Source organism: Typha angustifolia, chromosome 13 (genome assembly GCF_048772165.1).
Source record: "Typha angustifolia cultivar Huaian chromosome 13, ASM4877216v1, whole genome shotgun sequence".
In the NCBI taxonomy this organism is placed as follows: domain Eukaryota; kingdom Viridiplantae; phylum Streptophyta; class Magnoliopsida; order Poales; family Typhaceae; genus Typha; species Typha angustifolia.
In genome coordinates this window covers 4,921,219-4,938,307 of record NC_133251.1, presented here as the reverse complement: position 1 = coordinate 4,938,307, position 17,089 = coordinate 4,921,219, and the positions used below count along the sequence as shown (strand labels likewise).

At 37.6% G+C, this 17,089-nt stretch overlaps 3 protein-coding genes across 3 annotated transcripts; 1 reads left to right on the top strand and 2 right to left on the bottom strand.

Moving 5' to 3' along the window:
• The first annotated feature begins 702 nt into the window (after nt 1–702).
• Nucleotides 703–4,246, top strand: LOC140773417 (truncated FRIGIDA-like protein 1). The gene is made up of 3 exons (XM_073115956.1): nt 703–1,637; nt 3,092–3,267; nt 3,349–4,246. Exons 1-3 carry the CDS (start codon nt 854–856, stop codon nt 3,970–3,972), a joined length of 1,584 nt encoding a protein of 527 aa, XP_072972057.1. The 5' UTR covers nt 703–853; the 3' UTR covers nt 3,973–4,246.
• Nucleotides 4,247–6,856: 2,610 nt separating this feature from the next.
• On the bottom strand, nt 6,857–9,074 carry LOC140772798 (uncharacterized). Its single transcript, XM_073114990.1, has 5 exons — nt 8,035–9,074; nt 7,768–7,933; nt 7,499–7,665; nt 7,142–7,403; nt 6,857–7,058 (listed from the first exon to the last, which is right to left on the bottom strand). The coding sequence occupies exons 1-5, from the start codon at nt 9,054–9,056 to the stop codon at nt 6,933–6,935; spliced, it is 1,743 nt and encodes a 580-aa protein (XP_072971091.1). The 5' UTR covers nt 9,057–9,074; the 3' UTR covers nt 6,857–6,932.
• Nucleotides 9,075–11,966: 2,892 nt separating this feature from the next.
• Nucleotides 11,967–16,710, bottom strand: LOC140772851 (putative yippee-like protein Os10g0369500). Its single transcript, XM_073115071.1, has 3 exons — nt 16,311–16,710; nt 14,413–14,521; nt 11,967–12,446 (listed from the first exon to the last, which is right to left on the bottom strand). The coding sequence occupies exons 1-3, from the start codon at nt 16,451–16,453 to the stop codon at nt 12,363–12,365; spliced, it is 336 nt and encodes a 111-aa protein (XP_072971172.1). The 5' UTR covers nt 16,454–16,710; the 3' UTR covers nt 11,967–12,362.
• Nucleotides 16,711–17,089: the final 379 nt, after the last annotated feature.

Here is a 17,089-nt window from a genome sequence, read left to right as displayed (position 1 = left end):
TGGATGTAAATGTTGGGTCCACACCGCCACCCTTTCCATCCTCTTTGACTCCATTGAATCTTAACCTTAGTAAGTCTGCATTCATACCATGGCTAGTTTCGTTATAGAGCTTTCGGTCTTCAAAAGCTCTTGTTGTGCCCATTTGTAGTATAAGCTTCCAAAACCGTGCTACCTCCTCCATTTTCTTATTGTGCATAAGCTGATCTATTCTTTAGCCAAGTATATTTAATTTGTCACCATATCTCCTCTTTCTTCTCATATATCACATTATATTTGATGATGAATTAAAGCTAATAAAATGATCCGGTCTACTAGACTTGTAAATTGTAGCCATTTTTTATATGCTTTATTTTTCGCGGCACATTTTTATCAGTTCATCGTGGAAAACCTTCAAAATATTCCTTTTTTTTAATTATTCGTTAAACTTTTTATATTAAAAATAAATGCATCATGCAATCAAATTTAGGTCCTCCAGGTCTAATTTTTTATTTTTTATTTTTAAGTTTACACTTAGGTGCACTTAGAAATAAAAATAGTTAGGGAATTTTTTTTTTTAGTTTAATTATCCTACCATTTTTATTCTACGTCTACTATCCAACGGTCTCGTGTCCTGACCGTTCGATTATAAACCAACGGTAGTAACAACCCTCTCCATCTTAATATAAATACCGACGTCCTCGTCGCCGCCCTCCGTCATTTGCTTCGGCGGAGCCCGCGCTTCTGCCTCTAGGGTTAGGATTTCCTCCGTCGCTGGTCTCTTCTTCTCCCTTTTAGGGTTTAGTATCCCCTCTTGGGATTTCGTCTCTTCCTCGTCCTCCTTTAGGGTTAGGGTTTCCTTGCTCGTCCCACTGCAATGGCGACGGCAGAGATCGTGGCGGCCGTCGAATCCATCCACGCGAAGAAAGATGATCTGCGGAGGGCGTTCGATGCTGTCTCGTCCTTCTCCTCCTCCCTCGCTTCCTTCACCCTCAAGTGGAAAGACCTGGAGGACCACTTCGCCTCGATCGAGAAATCCATCGCGGACCGCCTCAAGGAGCTTGAATGCAAGTCCACGATGGCCGGTTTGGATCCGCCGGAAGAAAAAGTCGACGCCGTGGCCGGTTTGGATCCCCCGGCGGCCAAAGTTGACTCCTTGGCCGGGTCCGAGCTCAGATCCCTCTGCGCCGCGATGGATGCGAAGGGATTGAGATTGTATGTGGTTGAGAACCGTAAGGATCTCGCCGCGATCACAAACGAGCTCGATGTTGCTATTGGATCTGCTCCCGATCCGGCTAAGCTTGTGCTTGATGCCATGGATGGGTTCTACGATTCAAAATCCGAGGGGAAGAAGGATGGCGAGGTGCAGGTGATCAGGAGGACTTGCCTCACTCTTTTGGAAAGGCTACAATTTTTGTCTACTGAGATTGAACCATTGGTTCGGGATGAGGCGAAGAAGCTCGCACTGGAGTGGAAAGGGAAGGCTTCGAATCGTGGGGAAAACCAAGTTGAGGTTTTATCTTTCTTGCAGCTCTTGGTTTCTTTTAGGTTGGTGTCGGAATTTAAGGTGGACGAGGTGTTCAATCTCTTTGTTTCTGTGTGTCGAAAAAAGCAAGCGGTTAATATCTTTAGAGGCCTTGGCCTCGTGGAGAATATGCCCGGTAAGAATGGGAATTAATACCTTCCATATTATGCAGGTTATGGGGAAGTTATTATAACTCATTAAGTTTTCTCTGCTGATCTTAGTTTCTCTTTATACAATTTATTTTTTCTTGCAATGTGGTGAGCTTGCTTTAAGATGGTTACAAAGGAGCGTGTGGAATGTACAGATGTTCTGTCGGTGCAGGGCAGCCGATCAAACGGTTGTTTTAGGACTGAGGATGTAATTTTAGCTCTGTGTTTTGTTCTTTTTTGACGAGTTCCATATGATTTTATCCGTTGTCATAGAAGATCGCTTCCCTGGCACTTTTAGTTGAAATTACCCAAGCTTTCTTTGACGTATTATGAGATACTTAGGTATTGAATAGTTGTCCGTCATTTTGATTAAGTGTGGTAAGTGGTTTATATTCATGTCCATCCTTGGCCATTTTAGTCTCTTTTTTCCCCATTCTATTAACTTGTGAATTACAGCTGTGGCATTCCTTTCTTTACCGTTGGTTTTGCTTTATATGCGTTGAAACCTTGTGGGTATTTGGCTCTTGATTAGTTCTGCCAGCAGAACTAGTGATGCTGCATTGAGAACTTCCTTAGAAATCGTTTTTTATCTTTATAATTTTAAGTTCGTTTGGAAAGCAGAACTTCCCATGCTGGTTTATGTGGTTCCTTGGTGTACCAAAACCTTTCTGTTGAGCCTTCTCCCTTTTTCACATTGTACATTATGCTTGTCAACCTTTTCACTATCTGTATTTTGTACCATATTTTTTGTTGTGCTCACTAGCTATTTTGGTGGCATTACAATATCAAAATACACGCAAATTGTTACCTGGCCTCTTTTTCCCTGATCAATTGTTCCTGTTTTTCTTGGGCCATATCTTTGTTAAGCATGTTGAAGAAGCACAGTATTCACGTTGATATTCCTGGTATAAGATATGCTATCACACTATTTTTTGTACCATGTTTCTGTTTTCAATTTTCTGTCAAACCTGTAGTTTTTAAGTACCATTGAGTGTTCCAAAATGGTAGCTATCTTGATGTCCTCTTTTGGGTGCTTTAGGATGAGAAACAGTTAAATATCATACAAGGGATCCAAGAGGGTGTACTTCTTAAGTATGGATATCTCTTGTCATTTCCTCCTTCCTTTCTTCCCTCATTCCTTTTTAGCTGGGCCTGAGGTTGGTGAATGTAAGATTCAAATTCATGGATCCGTACCCACAAGCAGCTATTGTGATTTCTGTTGATAATAAAGCATCGTTTGGAACTGAAGTTCTTGTGTCCATGCTGTTGTTCTTCAATAATCCCTTATTTAGTGTATACACTCTTGCCTTTTGTTGCGTTGCTTGTCAACTGTTTCTATATATCCTTTTACTTGTTTATGGACATTTTTATGCCTCCTTTATGCTGATTTTTACATTTAGGTAGCATCATGACACCCATAAGAATTTGTTACTTGTGACAGATTTTGTTCAGAAAATGCAAAGTAAGGGTAAACAACTTGATGCAGTAAAATTTATCCATTCTCTTAATTTGCTGGATAAATATCCTCCAGTTCCTCTGCTGAAAAACTACTTGAAGGTGACTAGAAAGGCTGCTCAGGAAGTGCGTAAGAAAGGAATCAATTCTCGTCAGTCTCAGGTAATTTTAGTACTCTATGACCTCTTTTTAGGATCTGCAACTATGCTCTTGAAACCCCACTTTGTTTGTTATTTGCCACAGAATGAGGCAATTGCAAAAGAGATCACTGCTCTTAGAGCGGTGATTAACACTATCAAGGAGTACAAGCTTGAATCGCAGTATTCAAGTGAGAATCTTCAGAAGCGTATTACACAATTGGAGCAAGAGAAGACAAACAAGAGCCGAACTGCAACAGGAAATTCTGTTGCCTCTAACTCAAGTTCTCAGAATCTTCAGCAGCAGTCCAAGAAGCGACCTATGCGAACTGCAACAGTTGCTTCTGTTGCTTCGCATTTGAGTCCTCGGAATCTTCAGCAGCAGCAGGCCAACAAGCGTCTTAGGCCGTCAACAACTTTAACACCTACTGCTGCTTCTGACATTCCTCCCCCGATTGTTGGGAATAAGGCTCTATTTGGTCTGACTAATCAATCTCCATACATGGGTTTGATTGGATCTTATGGCCTTGCTTCTACTAGAACTATCTATGATCATGCTGCTTCAAGTCAATCTGGTCTCCCTCTTGGAGTTCATGGAAACCTCTCACCAAGGCATCATCTCTACACTTCAGAGCCCTTTGTGGACTCTCGTCTGTACAATAGTTCAGGAAGATATGTTAATTACTCCCTCCATGGCATGACAGCTCGTTTTCCCCCGTCTTATCCATAGAATTTTACACTGATATATTTTTCTAATCTATCACTGGTTAAGGTGAGACAAGATAACGATATGTGGTTTATTTTCACTGACTACAGTCACAGTACCAAGCTATTTAGATGTATATATGGAGCTTCCAGATGTTAAACTACTCATGTCATCATCAGTCTCTCTGTTATTTTATGCTTTTCATATGCAACTTCTTTTGCATCTTTTACCTGTAAGGAAAGCACTTGTAAGTAAATGATGTTCAATATACATTTCATAGACAGTTCTTAATTTATCAGTCAGCTATAACTTTGTTTCTTCTGTTAGATTATGTCAACCTGTATTTGTTGGTGGATATCTAATTGAGAAACTTAATATAGTGTTAATCATTCTTGTTCTCATAAATGATATCTAATAGAGAAACTTAATATAGTGTTAGTCATTCCTATTCTCATAAATGATGATTAAGCATACTTTCTGGCTGCCAAGTTTCTCTGTCTCTCAAAACGAAGGTATCTCAAACATTTGGATTGAATTAGATTCCCTTTTGCTGATCAAGTCAATGGGCTCGTCATTATTGCTCTAACTTGTAATTTCCAAAATTGTAAAGTTACACATATCTATAAAGAAGTCAATCATGTTGCTGATTGTCTTGCAAACTGTGATAGGTTCTTAGGTTATGAGTGTATTTGAGGTGGAGTTTTCCTTCCGAGCTGCTACAGTTTTTGGTCTATGATTTTAACAGAGCTTTTTGTAATTGTGGTAGTAATTTACTAATCTACAAAATCTTCTTAGCTTTCTTTTTTTCAGTTCTTTGTTATCCCCTTGTTATCATCTTTTGTATTAAGTTCGGCATGACATTACAGTTTCCTTGTCGCACCTGTGGTGTGCAATATGGGATAAGTCCCTTTATCATAGTTCTGTAATGGCAAGGAAAAAGTTGCCCCCTTGTTAACTTGTTTCTTGAGTTTGTCTTCCAACCAAACAGTAGAAATTTGGTAAGGATATGGTGTTCCCTTATTCACTGATAAAAAGATACACCCACCCATTTTAGATCCACTCTTTTCTTTCATTCAACCAAACAAGGCCTCAAGGTCTTATTGATAGGCCTTAAGGGGCCTTGGTACACAAATAGCAGGGGAAGACATTCTTTGGAAGCTCTATTTGCATTCCTCTATATCAAGGTCAAAGTTCAGTATCTTGCAGTTGTTATGTTCATACTTCAATAAAATTTTGTGCAGATTACTCAACTTCTCACAAAATTACTGACCCGATGTAGCAATTAATAAGTCACACAACCTCTTGTTAAGGCTATCAGATGATTCGTCTGCAAAACAGTCTAAAAAATGCAAGGTGCAGATAAAGGCATCTGTTTGTGGTGATATAGTTGTGCTTCTGAATTTATTACTCATATTTAGTAGGTAAGCTAGAAATATGAGGTACTAGTAGTATTTCTTTAGTGATTAGAAACTGCCAGATTATTGGACACAGCTGTGTCAGATTGGATTGTGTTTGATCAACTTCGCAAGGTTATATTGTTGCTTTTTCTCTTGCAAATCTGAAATACAAGGGACCACAGTAGTAAAGCACTGTGTACTCTACTGCTTATCAATGTTTTATTGTACTGATTTTGTGACCTGAAAGCATTATACTCCAACATTTGTTGGTTCCTTTCTGCTTTATTTTGGTAGATTTGTTGGCATCTCTTCTTAAGAAGAACAATATAGTAGATAGTAATTCCAGTTTTGTTGTCGAAATTGGCATTTATGGTACTGTCTGTTGGATTGCTATACTTTGTTGACTTGTGAAATGGCATATATGATTCTCAAAATTAATGTTGATGCAGCCAATCTGGCAAATTGCAAGTTACTGATTATGAGTGGAGGAGTACCAAAAGAATGACTCCATCAAATGCGCTATCTAAATTCTATTCTCATGTATTTGATGTGAGATCACTTGTAGCTTGACTGTAATATATGTCAACTCCCACAGGAAGTATGAGTAGCTAAGATTCTTTCTGTGTTAACCGATGCCATTACTGGGTGATGTATGTGTAAATGCTAATCATATTGTTTCTTATATGAAGTTAGAGATATCTTTGGCCTACTCCAATTCAGGAACTTTTGGGCAATCATCTGAGTGCTGTTTGAGTCAGGTAGGTCTATATATTCATAGAAAGAAGGGTAGTGCTTTGTTCTGGTGGATTCTTGTTTTGTTTTAATGTGAAAGATGAAGAGGTGTTGTGTATTACCCCATGCTTTTCTTCTTCTTTGTTCTTTTGTGTCAGAAGAGAGTAGTCTTAATTCACAACAGAAGAGAAGGTTCAAACAGAAGTGGCACCAATTACAACCAATTGAAACTAGAAAGACATAAGCTAAAATCTGGATGTTAAGTAGCTTTATAATAATTATCAGAAACAAAGAAAGTTTTAAAATAACTCATTTGTTGATCACCTAAATGCTAATGTCAATCAGATTATCAAATGGTTTTACTTTAAAAGATGATTCATTTTGTTGTAAAATGACACAAAACAATACAGAAAAGACAAAGCTACTTCTAGAGATATTATTCATCCAACATGCTGAGTCAAATATACTTTGTTAATTCTAAGCAGTGGATTTGTCACAATAGTAAACCCTTGTGTTTATTGTAAATTTCCACTTAATAGTTAGTTTCCTTTGAATTTTCTTTTTCCAACACACATTGTCTGTGTGAATAATGTTAGGAAAACTTGCTTCCATTTCGACAAACATGATAAGAAAGAAAGAAAGAAAGAAAGAAAGAAAGAAAGAAAGAAAGGTCCATATGTTAGGAAAGCAACATCATTATATTGATTTCTTATTTGCCCAATCTACAGGACAGAAACAAATGATGAACAGATAAAAATAGCAGAGTAACAGGGTTCAGATACAAAAGATCACTTAAAACAACTGAATCATAACATAACACCATGATAGAACTACAACCGCAAATTTCCTTTGATCCTAAGTTTGCCTTCTATTGTCCAGCTTGGACAAGTGCTTTATCACATTTCTTGCATGTCGATCCAACAAAAGAGTCTTAGGAAGATGTCTGATGCGCGAAGCCAATCGATCGTAGAGATGCTGGTGCTGTTTGTAGGAAAAGAAAACAAAGATTCGTTACATAAGTAAACTTGAATGCAAGAAGAAGAAGAAGAATTCAAGTTAGTAACCTGTAGGTTACAACGTTCCAGTGCTGTTTGAATTACATAATTTCCATATGCATCTCTTATAATCATGTTGAGTTCTTCATCTTCCAACTCTACCAGGTTCCAAAAGAGTATGACACCCGCCGACGATTGAAGGCATTTTTGCACAACATAGCTTGCAAATCTATGCGTCGATAGCGTTTCGAGATTTTTCGCGACTTGCTCACAGATCATTCTAGTAGCATTTGGCTCCTCAAGAGCAACAACACACTGAATGACATAATTCCTACAAACATGAGCAGAAACTATTAGCTATATCATCCTTGTATCTCAGAGCTACTAGCAAACCAGCATTACTAAATTTTGCCTGCTCAAATTTACCCGCATGTGTCCTGTGAAAATCTAGTTGTATGCTTCACTACTTCCTTCAGTATCTCCTCTCTCTGCAGACCTTTGGAGAAATTTATACACAGCTCCAGAGAAAAGCAACCTTTGTTCTCTGATGTTGCTAACTCACTGCAATACCTCACAGCAGCCTCAAACAGAAACTATTACCCAAAAGGAAAAAAATCATCACTAGTAGATATATATATATATATAAATATACTATCTTTTGTCTAGAAATCTATGGGATGAGGTGAAAATTTTACCATATTCTGCGCATAGGTGAGGCGATTGAGACAGTAATCCACCAGAGATGAGGCAGTTGCATGGATCATTAGATCCAAGATCCTGAAACTGAGAGCGGCGGTGAGATGATGGATTAACCCATTCTGTTTCTTGACCGCCTCAATCAGCTTCTTGATGGAGGCAACGCTGCAGAGAAAGGAAGAGATTAAACACGCAACATGATCAGGTTTCTAGCAAAGGTGAAGCAAATTGATTGAATGATTGTTTCAATCATCATTAAGCATTACCCACAACTCTTTCTAGCCACGTAATGCAGTCGCATAGGATTGAGGGCCAGCGTGAAGACGATGAGGCGGTGCTCGTCGTAGCCGCAGACGTGCAGTAGCTTGTCGAAGAGACGAGATCCAGATGTATCTTCCATGATCAGAATCAGTGAAGGGAGTATTCCAGCCAATATGCTCCTCCGAAAATCCTCATCTCCTTCATCCAAAAGGCTGCAGAGGTGTTTCGAGTCGTCTTCCGAGGTTGCTAACGCGAGGGTCATCCCCCCGCCAAGGACCGCCGCCCGTATCCTCTCCTTGGACACCGCATCGCGGGCCTCCGTCGTCGAATTCTCTGTGGATCTCATTTGACGTATGATAGCTCTCTGTGCTTCAATTGTTGCTCTTCGCATGATCTCGGGGCTATAATTACCATAGGAAATAGGATGGGTAGCGTGGAAGGCAAAGCCATTGTTGAAGCCACCACGACCGTGATCGCTACTGCTCGCTTCTAGACGGCAACTAGTGCTTTTAAGAGTCGGCGGTACCAGGGAAGTCGACATGCCGGGATCGCCACCGGCAATTCCGAAGTCGTTCAACAAGGCATTGAGGCACTCAAGGGCGCTCCTTTCGCCAACGGAACTGCTAGAGGCGGCAAGCGAGGCGCTTCCGAGCAGTCCCCCGGTGCTGGGAGAAGCCGAACTCGATTGCCGGATGGATTGCTGAATCGTAGGAGTAGTCGTGGGCGGGACCAGGGGAGTGGACGACGACGCATTGGGATGGTTGAAGCCAGGCGGAGGACCAGAAAGCCGGTTCCTTCCGTGAAGCAAACCGCTAGGTCTAGGAAGTAAGAAGCCATCGGTAGAGCCCGGGACGGCCGGACTCGATGGCTCGATGGGTTGCCGCGGCGCGGAGGGCGGAGTTGGGGCCACGGGAGTAGAGGGATTGGAATCGTCGTCGGAAGAGGAGAGAATGCGAACCCCGTCACTGCAGAAGGAAAGATCTTTGGGCGGTGCGGGAGTTGGGGTTCTGGAGGAGTCGTTCTCCATGGCTATCGAAAGCTCGATTGGGGAGAGAGAGAAGAGGAGAAGAGGAGAAGAGGAGAAGAGCGGGAGTAGAAGAGCGTCGATTTGTTTATATATAGAGGAAGGAAGGAGACTGTGTACGAGTAGGAATAGGACTCAGATTTTATATCTTTTAGCTTTTTAGGTTTTCTTTTTCGTTTTAGTTTAGTAGACCAGGATCGAGTAGCCGAGTAGGACTAGGATACGATTTTTATTTATTTATTTATTTATTTATTTATTTATTTATTTATATTACGGATCCGAGATAACGACCAGGTTTTGTCCGATTAAGAGTTCATGCGACCGTTTTCTTTTTTAAACTTTTATTCTTCTTTCTCTTCTCACAAATTTTAGTAAGATTAAGATTGGGAGTCCTTTTGTTTTTAATACTAAATAATAAGATTAAGGAGTTTATGTTTGTTTAATAATTCCCGCCAAATATTAGTGGGTTAGAAATTAGAATTAGGGGTGGTAATTTATGATCCGAATTTGGTATTTTATGTGTGAAATTAAAAAGAAATCTTTAAAAATAAGATAATTAAACTTTAATTATTGCATATTAAAACACCCAACTATATAAAACCTCTTAGATGTCTCTTTTCTTAACTATGTATGTATTTTTCATTAATGAGATATCACATGGTTGACGGTGATTAATTCTTAATTCAAAAGGAGAGAGAAGTTGAGGATGAAATTATTATTTAATGTTTTTTTCTTTTTGATTCTCTATGTTGTCAAATGGGTCGAAGATATTGTATAGTTAAAATGTCAATAATTATACTTACGAAGAAATTCAAAATTTCTTTCTCAATTTGACTATTTCGCCCTTTCAATTGTTACTTAATGTTTTTTTTTTCATAATATTCCTATAATACCTCCATGGTTTCAGAAGAGAAACAAATCTATTTTTAAGTCTCATCCTCATCTTCTCCAACAAATCAATTGTTGAACACTTTTTTTTCAACAAGCCAATGATAAGAAGAAACAATGAGATAGTTATGGGTGTAAACGAGGTGAGCTTTAGTGAGTCAGCTTAAGTTCAAGCTCGACTCAAAATTAATTTTAAGTCCTCCAAAAATGTTTAGGCTTGGCCCAATTCAACTCAAGCCAAGCTACACCAAGCTTGAGTTGAGCCCAAGCCGAGCCTAAGCTTGATTATAGGAGGAGGAGGAGGAGGAAGAAAAATATGACTAATGGAAGAGAAGGAGGTTGAAGGAAAAGGAGGAGGTGACAACTTGCTGAGATCAAAAAAGGAGGCGGTTGACAGAGAGGAAAAGCCGACTGTGGCTTGTTGATGGAGAACGAGGTTGACACTAACACTGATAGAAGAGGAGGGCGACACCAACAAGTATGTTGGGAGATTTTTATTAGATTTTAGGTTATGGTGAGATAGAGATAAGATAATAATAGTCATTGAATCAAAAATCTAATGATTATAAATATATTTATATAAGCCGAGCCTAAGTAAGCTAACTCTAATTTAGGCTCTACTTGAAATTCAAATCGAGTCTTAAAATAAAACTCAGACTTTATTTAGCTCAAGCTAAATTGAACTAAGCCTAAGCCGAGCTCATGCCGCTCACTTATTTTGACACCCCTTTGAGACAGCCATTGCTTCCGTCGGCGCCAAACCTCATCTGACAAGTCAAACATAACAAGCAACAAATTATCCAACGAGGTCGATCTATCAAACAAACTCATTCTACGACAACATTACTATTGAAAACTTTGTACCAATTCTACTAACATTACATACAACATTGCATTACGGCACGAGGTTATTATAGGAAACACACGATGAGATTTCATATGAATCAATCAAACGAGCAAAATATATTACCCTGAACCTATTAAGTGTTGTTGAATAATTTATCCTAATTAACAATTTTCTTTTTCTTTTTTTGACTTGCAATCCGTTTAGCTTTGTACTCCCATTTAAGATCTACTAGTACATGCCCAATCTGTACTCACATTCCATTTCCCTAAACATCGCCCCACTTGTAGCAAATGTACTATAAAGTCCCTAATCTTCTGAGTAACCTTTTAAGAAGCGAGAAATTAAATGATACGTCAACCAAGACGCTTTCTTATCCGCAGATGGCAATTGTATAGAAATCAGCATCCAACCGTACATTACGTTATTTTACTCCTCGTTCGGTGAGCTTTCGAACCAACTATATATATTTTTATAAAAATATAGATCTAATTCACTTACTGTAATCGTAACAAAAATATTAAATTAATTAATATTTTTAAAAATACTAATCAGTTTAGTATTTTTATCCATAGATAACTTTTTTTATAACTGTTGAAAAATTAAATAAAAAAAAAAAAATATATATATATATATATATATATATATATAAAATACTGACCTAATCATTAATCATGACATCTTCTTTAGTCCTCGCACATCCCAACTATCGGATGTCGGTGGATGGATACAAAGGGGATTATTTGACATAGAATAGTATACTATTAGATCTTCACTGTATAAAACCTCCAAAATACCTTTTTAATTTTTTTTTCATTAAAAAAAATAGTATGCGACTGCCACATGATTCAAATTTTGGCTTTCTAAAGAATATTTTACTTTTATTTTAGAAGAAAAAAAGAAAAAGAAAATTAGAAAGTATGATAACTATTTAATATTTTCTACTACTAATATCGTCAGTGGGCGCCAGATAATAGATAGGGTCATAAAAATAATAAATAAGTGGTCTATGTAAAAATAAGCTATAGTTAAGTCCAAGAGTAATTAACCCTAAATATAGAACAATACTAAACTCCCATGAATTCAACCAGTCCTGATATAAAGCAAGGAGATCAGCCAACTTGAAGGATAAAAGAAAACCACGCTGAAAACTAAAAGCACTTTAAACAAAAGAGAGCCTGTTACCGAAGGAAAGGCACCAAGAAAACAACAAAGTAAAGCTAGCAAGTTATACTCACTGCTAATGGCAGTCTTTTGATTCTAATACAACATGGTGTAGTTCCGAAGCTTTTGCATGTCAAGGATCAAATTCTCATCCATCTGACGGGATTTAAGCATCAAGTGAAGTTCCACTGGAGTAAAACATGGTAGCACGAGCAAAGTGCAGACAACTTATATGACCAGGAGTCAATTAAGAGTTAATAGTATATTTACTAGGTTGATCATGAATGCTGATCTGAAGATAGTAACCTAGTCAATGCCATTGTAAGATCTCATGTTTAATAACACAACAAATGTTTCTACCACTACACAGTATGCACACTTCCGGTTTTCATGTCTGGCAACCTTCGTGCTATTCACCAGCCTTCTTTCAACATCCTAGCTTTCTCTAAGATGTACATCCCTTCTTTGTACTTCTGGTCTTCTTCGTACGCTTTCTCCTGAGTGGAAAAAGATAAATCTAAGCTTTGAGAGAAGAAAGGAGATGCTTCTTATAGAAGTACATGGTGCAAGGTAAGGTTAAAAGGACTACCAAGATAGAGCAATCAATTTCCAGAGCATACAGTAGTAAAACAACAGGAACAACTTGAGAAGCTACATTTTAGACAGAACACAAAATAGAGAGAGAGAAGATGCAAAGACGAAAATGACAGGTTGAAGAAGCCTGTATATATCAAGAATCAATAGTCTTGCATCTTCCTTTCCTATTTCTTCAACTATTACATGAAAATCCTTCATATATTCAATTCATCCTCAATGAATCTGCTGAAGAAAAAAAAAAAACCATAAAAGAGCACGGATATTTGCCAGGAATTTTATTTTCAAGATTGAACTAAGTCGAGCTTGATTTAATCACACAAGTCGAATTAAGTTTGTAAATCAAGCATACAACTGCCACCTCCTTCAAACTTAATGGCGTATATATTATGAATTTCAAGCTAATTTAGAGCCAGCTTACTTGTTATTTGTCTCTTAGCCTCTTCAATTTGTTATTTGTCTATGAAGCAAAATCAAGGAAATGAAGGGTTTTTTTTTCTTTCCAAAATTAGATAGATAAAGAGCAACTTCTCAAGTTTTATCCAGTCAAACAATAGGAAAGGGCAGTTGTGGATCTAAATTAGCTTGAAAAAAAAACCCTTCATTTCCTTGATTTTGCTTCATAGACAAATAGCAAATTGAAGAGGCTAAGAGCATGGAAAAACAAGGGAGAATGGTAATAGAGAAGACAACCATAGGGGAGGAATTTGATCAACCAAAGAAGCTAGACGGACCCAAAAAAAACAAGGACTTGGGTTTCAGTGAGGGATGAAAAACCAGTTGTGGATCAAGTTTTTGGTTGTTAAGAATTAAGAACTAACAAATTCGGTAGTGGCCTAATACCCACTGACACATGAACAAAGTGCTAAACCAATCACATGAACAAAGTTCTAAGTTACAGCAGTAAAAATCAAATGAAGATGATGATTAGGTACATATCTCACTTAGTAGTGGCCTCATACCCACCGACACATCACGTGAAGTAGAGGAGATAGCTCCATCTTGGAGGAAAGCATCTTTTCATTAATTGATAATAACATAGAGTAACACTGATGGGAACTGACCGTTATTTAAACCTTGGAATAATACCTTTTGATCAAAATGCTTTCACATGAGAAATAACATTAAAATCATGGCCAAACCAGTTCAAACTCCAGTGATTTTGAACTCAGACAAGTCCTGATAAACTGACGAAACCTAATGCAATCATTCTAGACTCAATTAGAGTAAAATCCAAACAGAAATCAACCACAACTGACTCAATTTGTGAGATGGACTAAAAAATGCCTCTAGAACATAAGAATTGCTTGTTGGTTCTTTTGCTCGTGCATCAAAAAAGGCATGCTGCCTCAAGATTGGGAAAACAACATCATGATAATTACACATCAAAATCCTTAATTCATCCTTTGAAAAGGTAACATATCCAATTCTTGAAGATATAGATACATGAATTCTTCAATCTCATTATTTTCATTGAGCACTTTCACAAATATTATCTCATTAAAGGTATGGGAGATCCATCTTAGTAGATGATATTACAAACTGCTTACAAAGTGAACAACAACATAGAAGTACAATTCAGAAATGCTAACTACAGTTCAGCATACAATTATAACAAATACTCTGTCAACAAGAAACATAAAGATTAACTATAAGAGTGACGATGTAACATTTCATCTTATATTCAGTCTCAAGAGTTCAAAGGGTTTGTTCTATTTTAATGCTCTTTTCAAATTGCTTTCATAGAATATATTAATAAAGCATGAGTAATTTTCATAACTATTGCCACTGTATGAGCACACAAAGCATGAAAAAAGAAAAGCGCTGAAAATAGGACCATCAAAAAGAAGAATCAGAATTCTGACTTACGTATCTCCAGCCAAGAATTTGTTGGCAGTAGCTGCAGTATATGTCATTTACTGTGTGTAGCCCAGTCAAAAGATGGCGATCCTCATTAGGGCCCAAGGAAATATTCACCCTGTATGGATTGTAGAAAAAAGGAGTCAGAGAAAAAGTCAAAAGAGACCAAATGGAGAACTACTGCAGAACCAAGAGACATAAACAAACTTTTGCATCATAGAATGATATATGATATATAAGCTGTAAAACTGTATTGGAAGAGGAAATTAAAAAATCAGCTCATTCAGAAAGTCATGAACTTGACTAAAAGAAAGGAAGAAACATTATTTCCCAGAAAAAGAAGGGAATAAAACATTGTGCTGAAGATCATTCTCTTACATTTTCCCTGCAGGAAATAATTTGAGCTGCAATTCACTTTGGCTCTCTTTAGCTTATTTTTCCCAATTATACATCATAACTTTTAACTGATATGTGCAATATCACACCCAAACAGAAGATTAAAAATAGCCTAGCTAAAAAACAGATCAATATACACACTAAGGGACAGAACTAAGATAAATTAAAACTTCTATGTTAGCAGACAAGAAAATATGTAGATCTTATCAAAGACCAACTTTTTGACTACAATAATGTCACAAAAAGTATATCTAATATAACCAAGAGGTGAGGGACAGAATTATTTGTACATGACCCAAAATTTTGCATCCTAAGGCTGTCTATTGAAATGCCAATAGGGTAAATTTCCATAAATAATGTTTATATACTTCTGCAAACCTGGGTGGAATCCACATGCTTTAACTTGCAAGCACTCCTTTGAAACACAAAATAAATTTTGTGAATACTTAGACGAATGCCATAGTGCACATTAAAAGCCTAAGCTGAAGGGGATCTAGAAGGCTTGGTGAAAGAAGAATACTAATGAGAGTGTCAGGACAGACTGAGATAAATAGACATCAGTTTTTTTTCTGGACTAAATAATTTGCTGGCAAGGAATAGGAGGATTTGGGGATCACAAGCAGCTAGAGAATTGGATTACATTTTTCAGTCAATTAAACCATTTTTTTGTGCTGGACAGCATTTCAGGAGTGTGGCACCAAGAAGAAAATGAGGATGCCGATTTTGGACTGGGTTGGAAATGTCAAGAGCTAATGATTTTCACACATCATTAACTAATAAATCTGTATCATATTAGAAATAATAGATCTTCATTGGCATAGGAGAATAATAACAAGTTCTTAAAAATGTGAAGTACAACTAAAAATGTCAAGTAGCTTCAATCACGTCAATAAGAAATTAACGAGCAGACAAACAATATAAAGAAAAAGTAGAAGGAATTTGTAAATCACCAAATGAAAAACTTAAAGGTTGTCTTCATGGGATAGCCGCTGCTTTTGCCAGCAGCAGAAACAAATTGTAGGTGTAACAGAATAATATTAAGTGGCTTTCGTAATTATACTGCAAAACAGTAAAGCCAAAAATGAATCCCAAATTATCATCTAGCGTTTATTAGTAAGCATTTACCTCATTAAAGATCCATAAAAACCTATATGTACTAAGAACATCCGAAGGATCATCCATTAAATGTGTATCTAGGAAAAAAGAAACTGGTTATCTCAAGCATCACTTTCCTCGAATCCATCAGGCACCAATATAGAGTCAAACCGTTCTGCCAGCATGAACAAATGAATTCCCATCTTTACAAGACTAATCAATCATCTACCAGTTTATTCATCAACGATCATAAGATAAAAATCCGAAATATCCATAACTAAGTTCGGGTATCTAAACCAATAATTAACAGAAAAGGTAAAAAAACCTCATCAACAACACCAGTTACCAATCAACATAGAAACACGAAGACATCAATCATCCCAGCGCATTAACAAGAAAGAGAAGAGGGGACTCACGCGCTCTTGAAGAGATAAGCTCGTCCATACCGTCCGTGGAAGTCCTTCGACACAATGGCGTCGTGCGAGGCCGAATCCACCTTGCAGCGCCGGCACTTGAACACCTTCGGACCGGGAAGCGACTCCACAAAGAGCAACCCCATGGGAACACCACCACCGCCCCGAAAACCAAATCCTAACCCTCACCTAACCACGGATCCGTTCCCCCACCGTCCACGCTAAGATCGCCACCAATAGCACCAAAGGGACCTCGATCGGAACGGAAGAGGTGGAATTTCTCGACTAATTGAGGTCGGATGAGAGAGATCGGATCGAATTGGAAGCGAATTGGGATGGAGACGAGCGGTGAGGGAGAATCTTCAAGAGACTTCAACGCTATATCTCTAGTTTCTACTTCTTGGTTTATAAAAGAAAATGAGAAAGAAAGGGCGCGTATATATAGCAGGGCGGAGGGTTCTCTATAGTTACCGCCGGTGATTACAAGGCAGTTGCGTCTCGGGTAGTTATTGCTTTGGGTAAATACAAATACCATGGACAAAGTTTATATATATATATATATATATATTTATTTATAAGGAAGTGTTGTATTTGGATTATTTGTATAAAAAAGTTATAAGTTGGCTAACAGAGAGAGAAGAGAAATTAGGCTTTTTTAATGACATAGTTTGATACCTAGTTGAATGATTGTATGAGAATGCTTGTGTTATCTATTCAGATATTTAAAATCACTTTTAATTATTTTTGTGGTAATGAATATCTTCTTAAATAATTTTTAAATT

Bases quoted from the DNA above. Each gene is read 5' to 3' on its own strand.
- LOC140772851 (XM_073115071.1), bottom strand. From the start codon at position 16,453: ATGGGGTTGCTCTTTGTGGAGTCGCTTCCCGGTCCGAAGGTGTTCAAG. The intron at 14,522-16,310 runs GTGAGTCCCCTC...CAATCCATACAG, and splicing joins GCTTATCTCTTCAAGAGCGC to GGTGAATATTTCCTTGGGCC. The intron at 12,447-14,412 runs GTAAGTCAGAAT...TTTTCCACTCAG, and splicing joins AAATTCTTGGCTGGAGATAC to GAGAAAGCGTACGAAGAAGA.
- LOC140773417 (XM_073115956.1), top strand. From the start codon at position 854: ATGGCGACGGCAGAGATCGTGGCGGCCGTCGAATCCATCCACGCGAAG. The intron at 1,638-3,091 runs GTAAGAATGGGA...TACTTGTGACAG, and splicing joins CCTCGTGGAGAATATGCCCG to ATTTTGTTCAGAAAATGCAA. The intron at 3,268-3,348 runs GTAATTTTAGTA...TATTTGCCACAG, and splicing joins TCAATTCTCGTCAGTCTCAG to AATGAGGCAATTGCAAAAGA.
- LOC140772798 (XM_073114990.1), bottom strand. From the start codon at position 9,056: ATGGAGAACGACTCCTCCAGAACCCCAACTCCCGCACCGCCCAAAGAT. The intron at 7,934-8,034 runs GTAATGCTTAAT...CTTTCTCTGCAG, and splicing joins GTGGCTAGAAAGAGTTGTGG to CGTTGCCTCCATCAAGAAGC. The intron at 7,404-7,498 runs GTAAATTTGAGC...TCATGTTTGTAG, and splicing joins TTTTCACAGGACACATGCGG to GAATTATGTCATTCAGTGTG.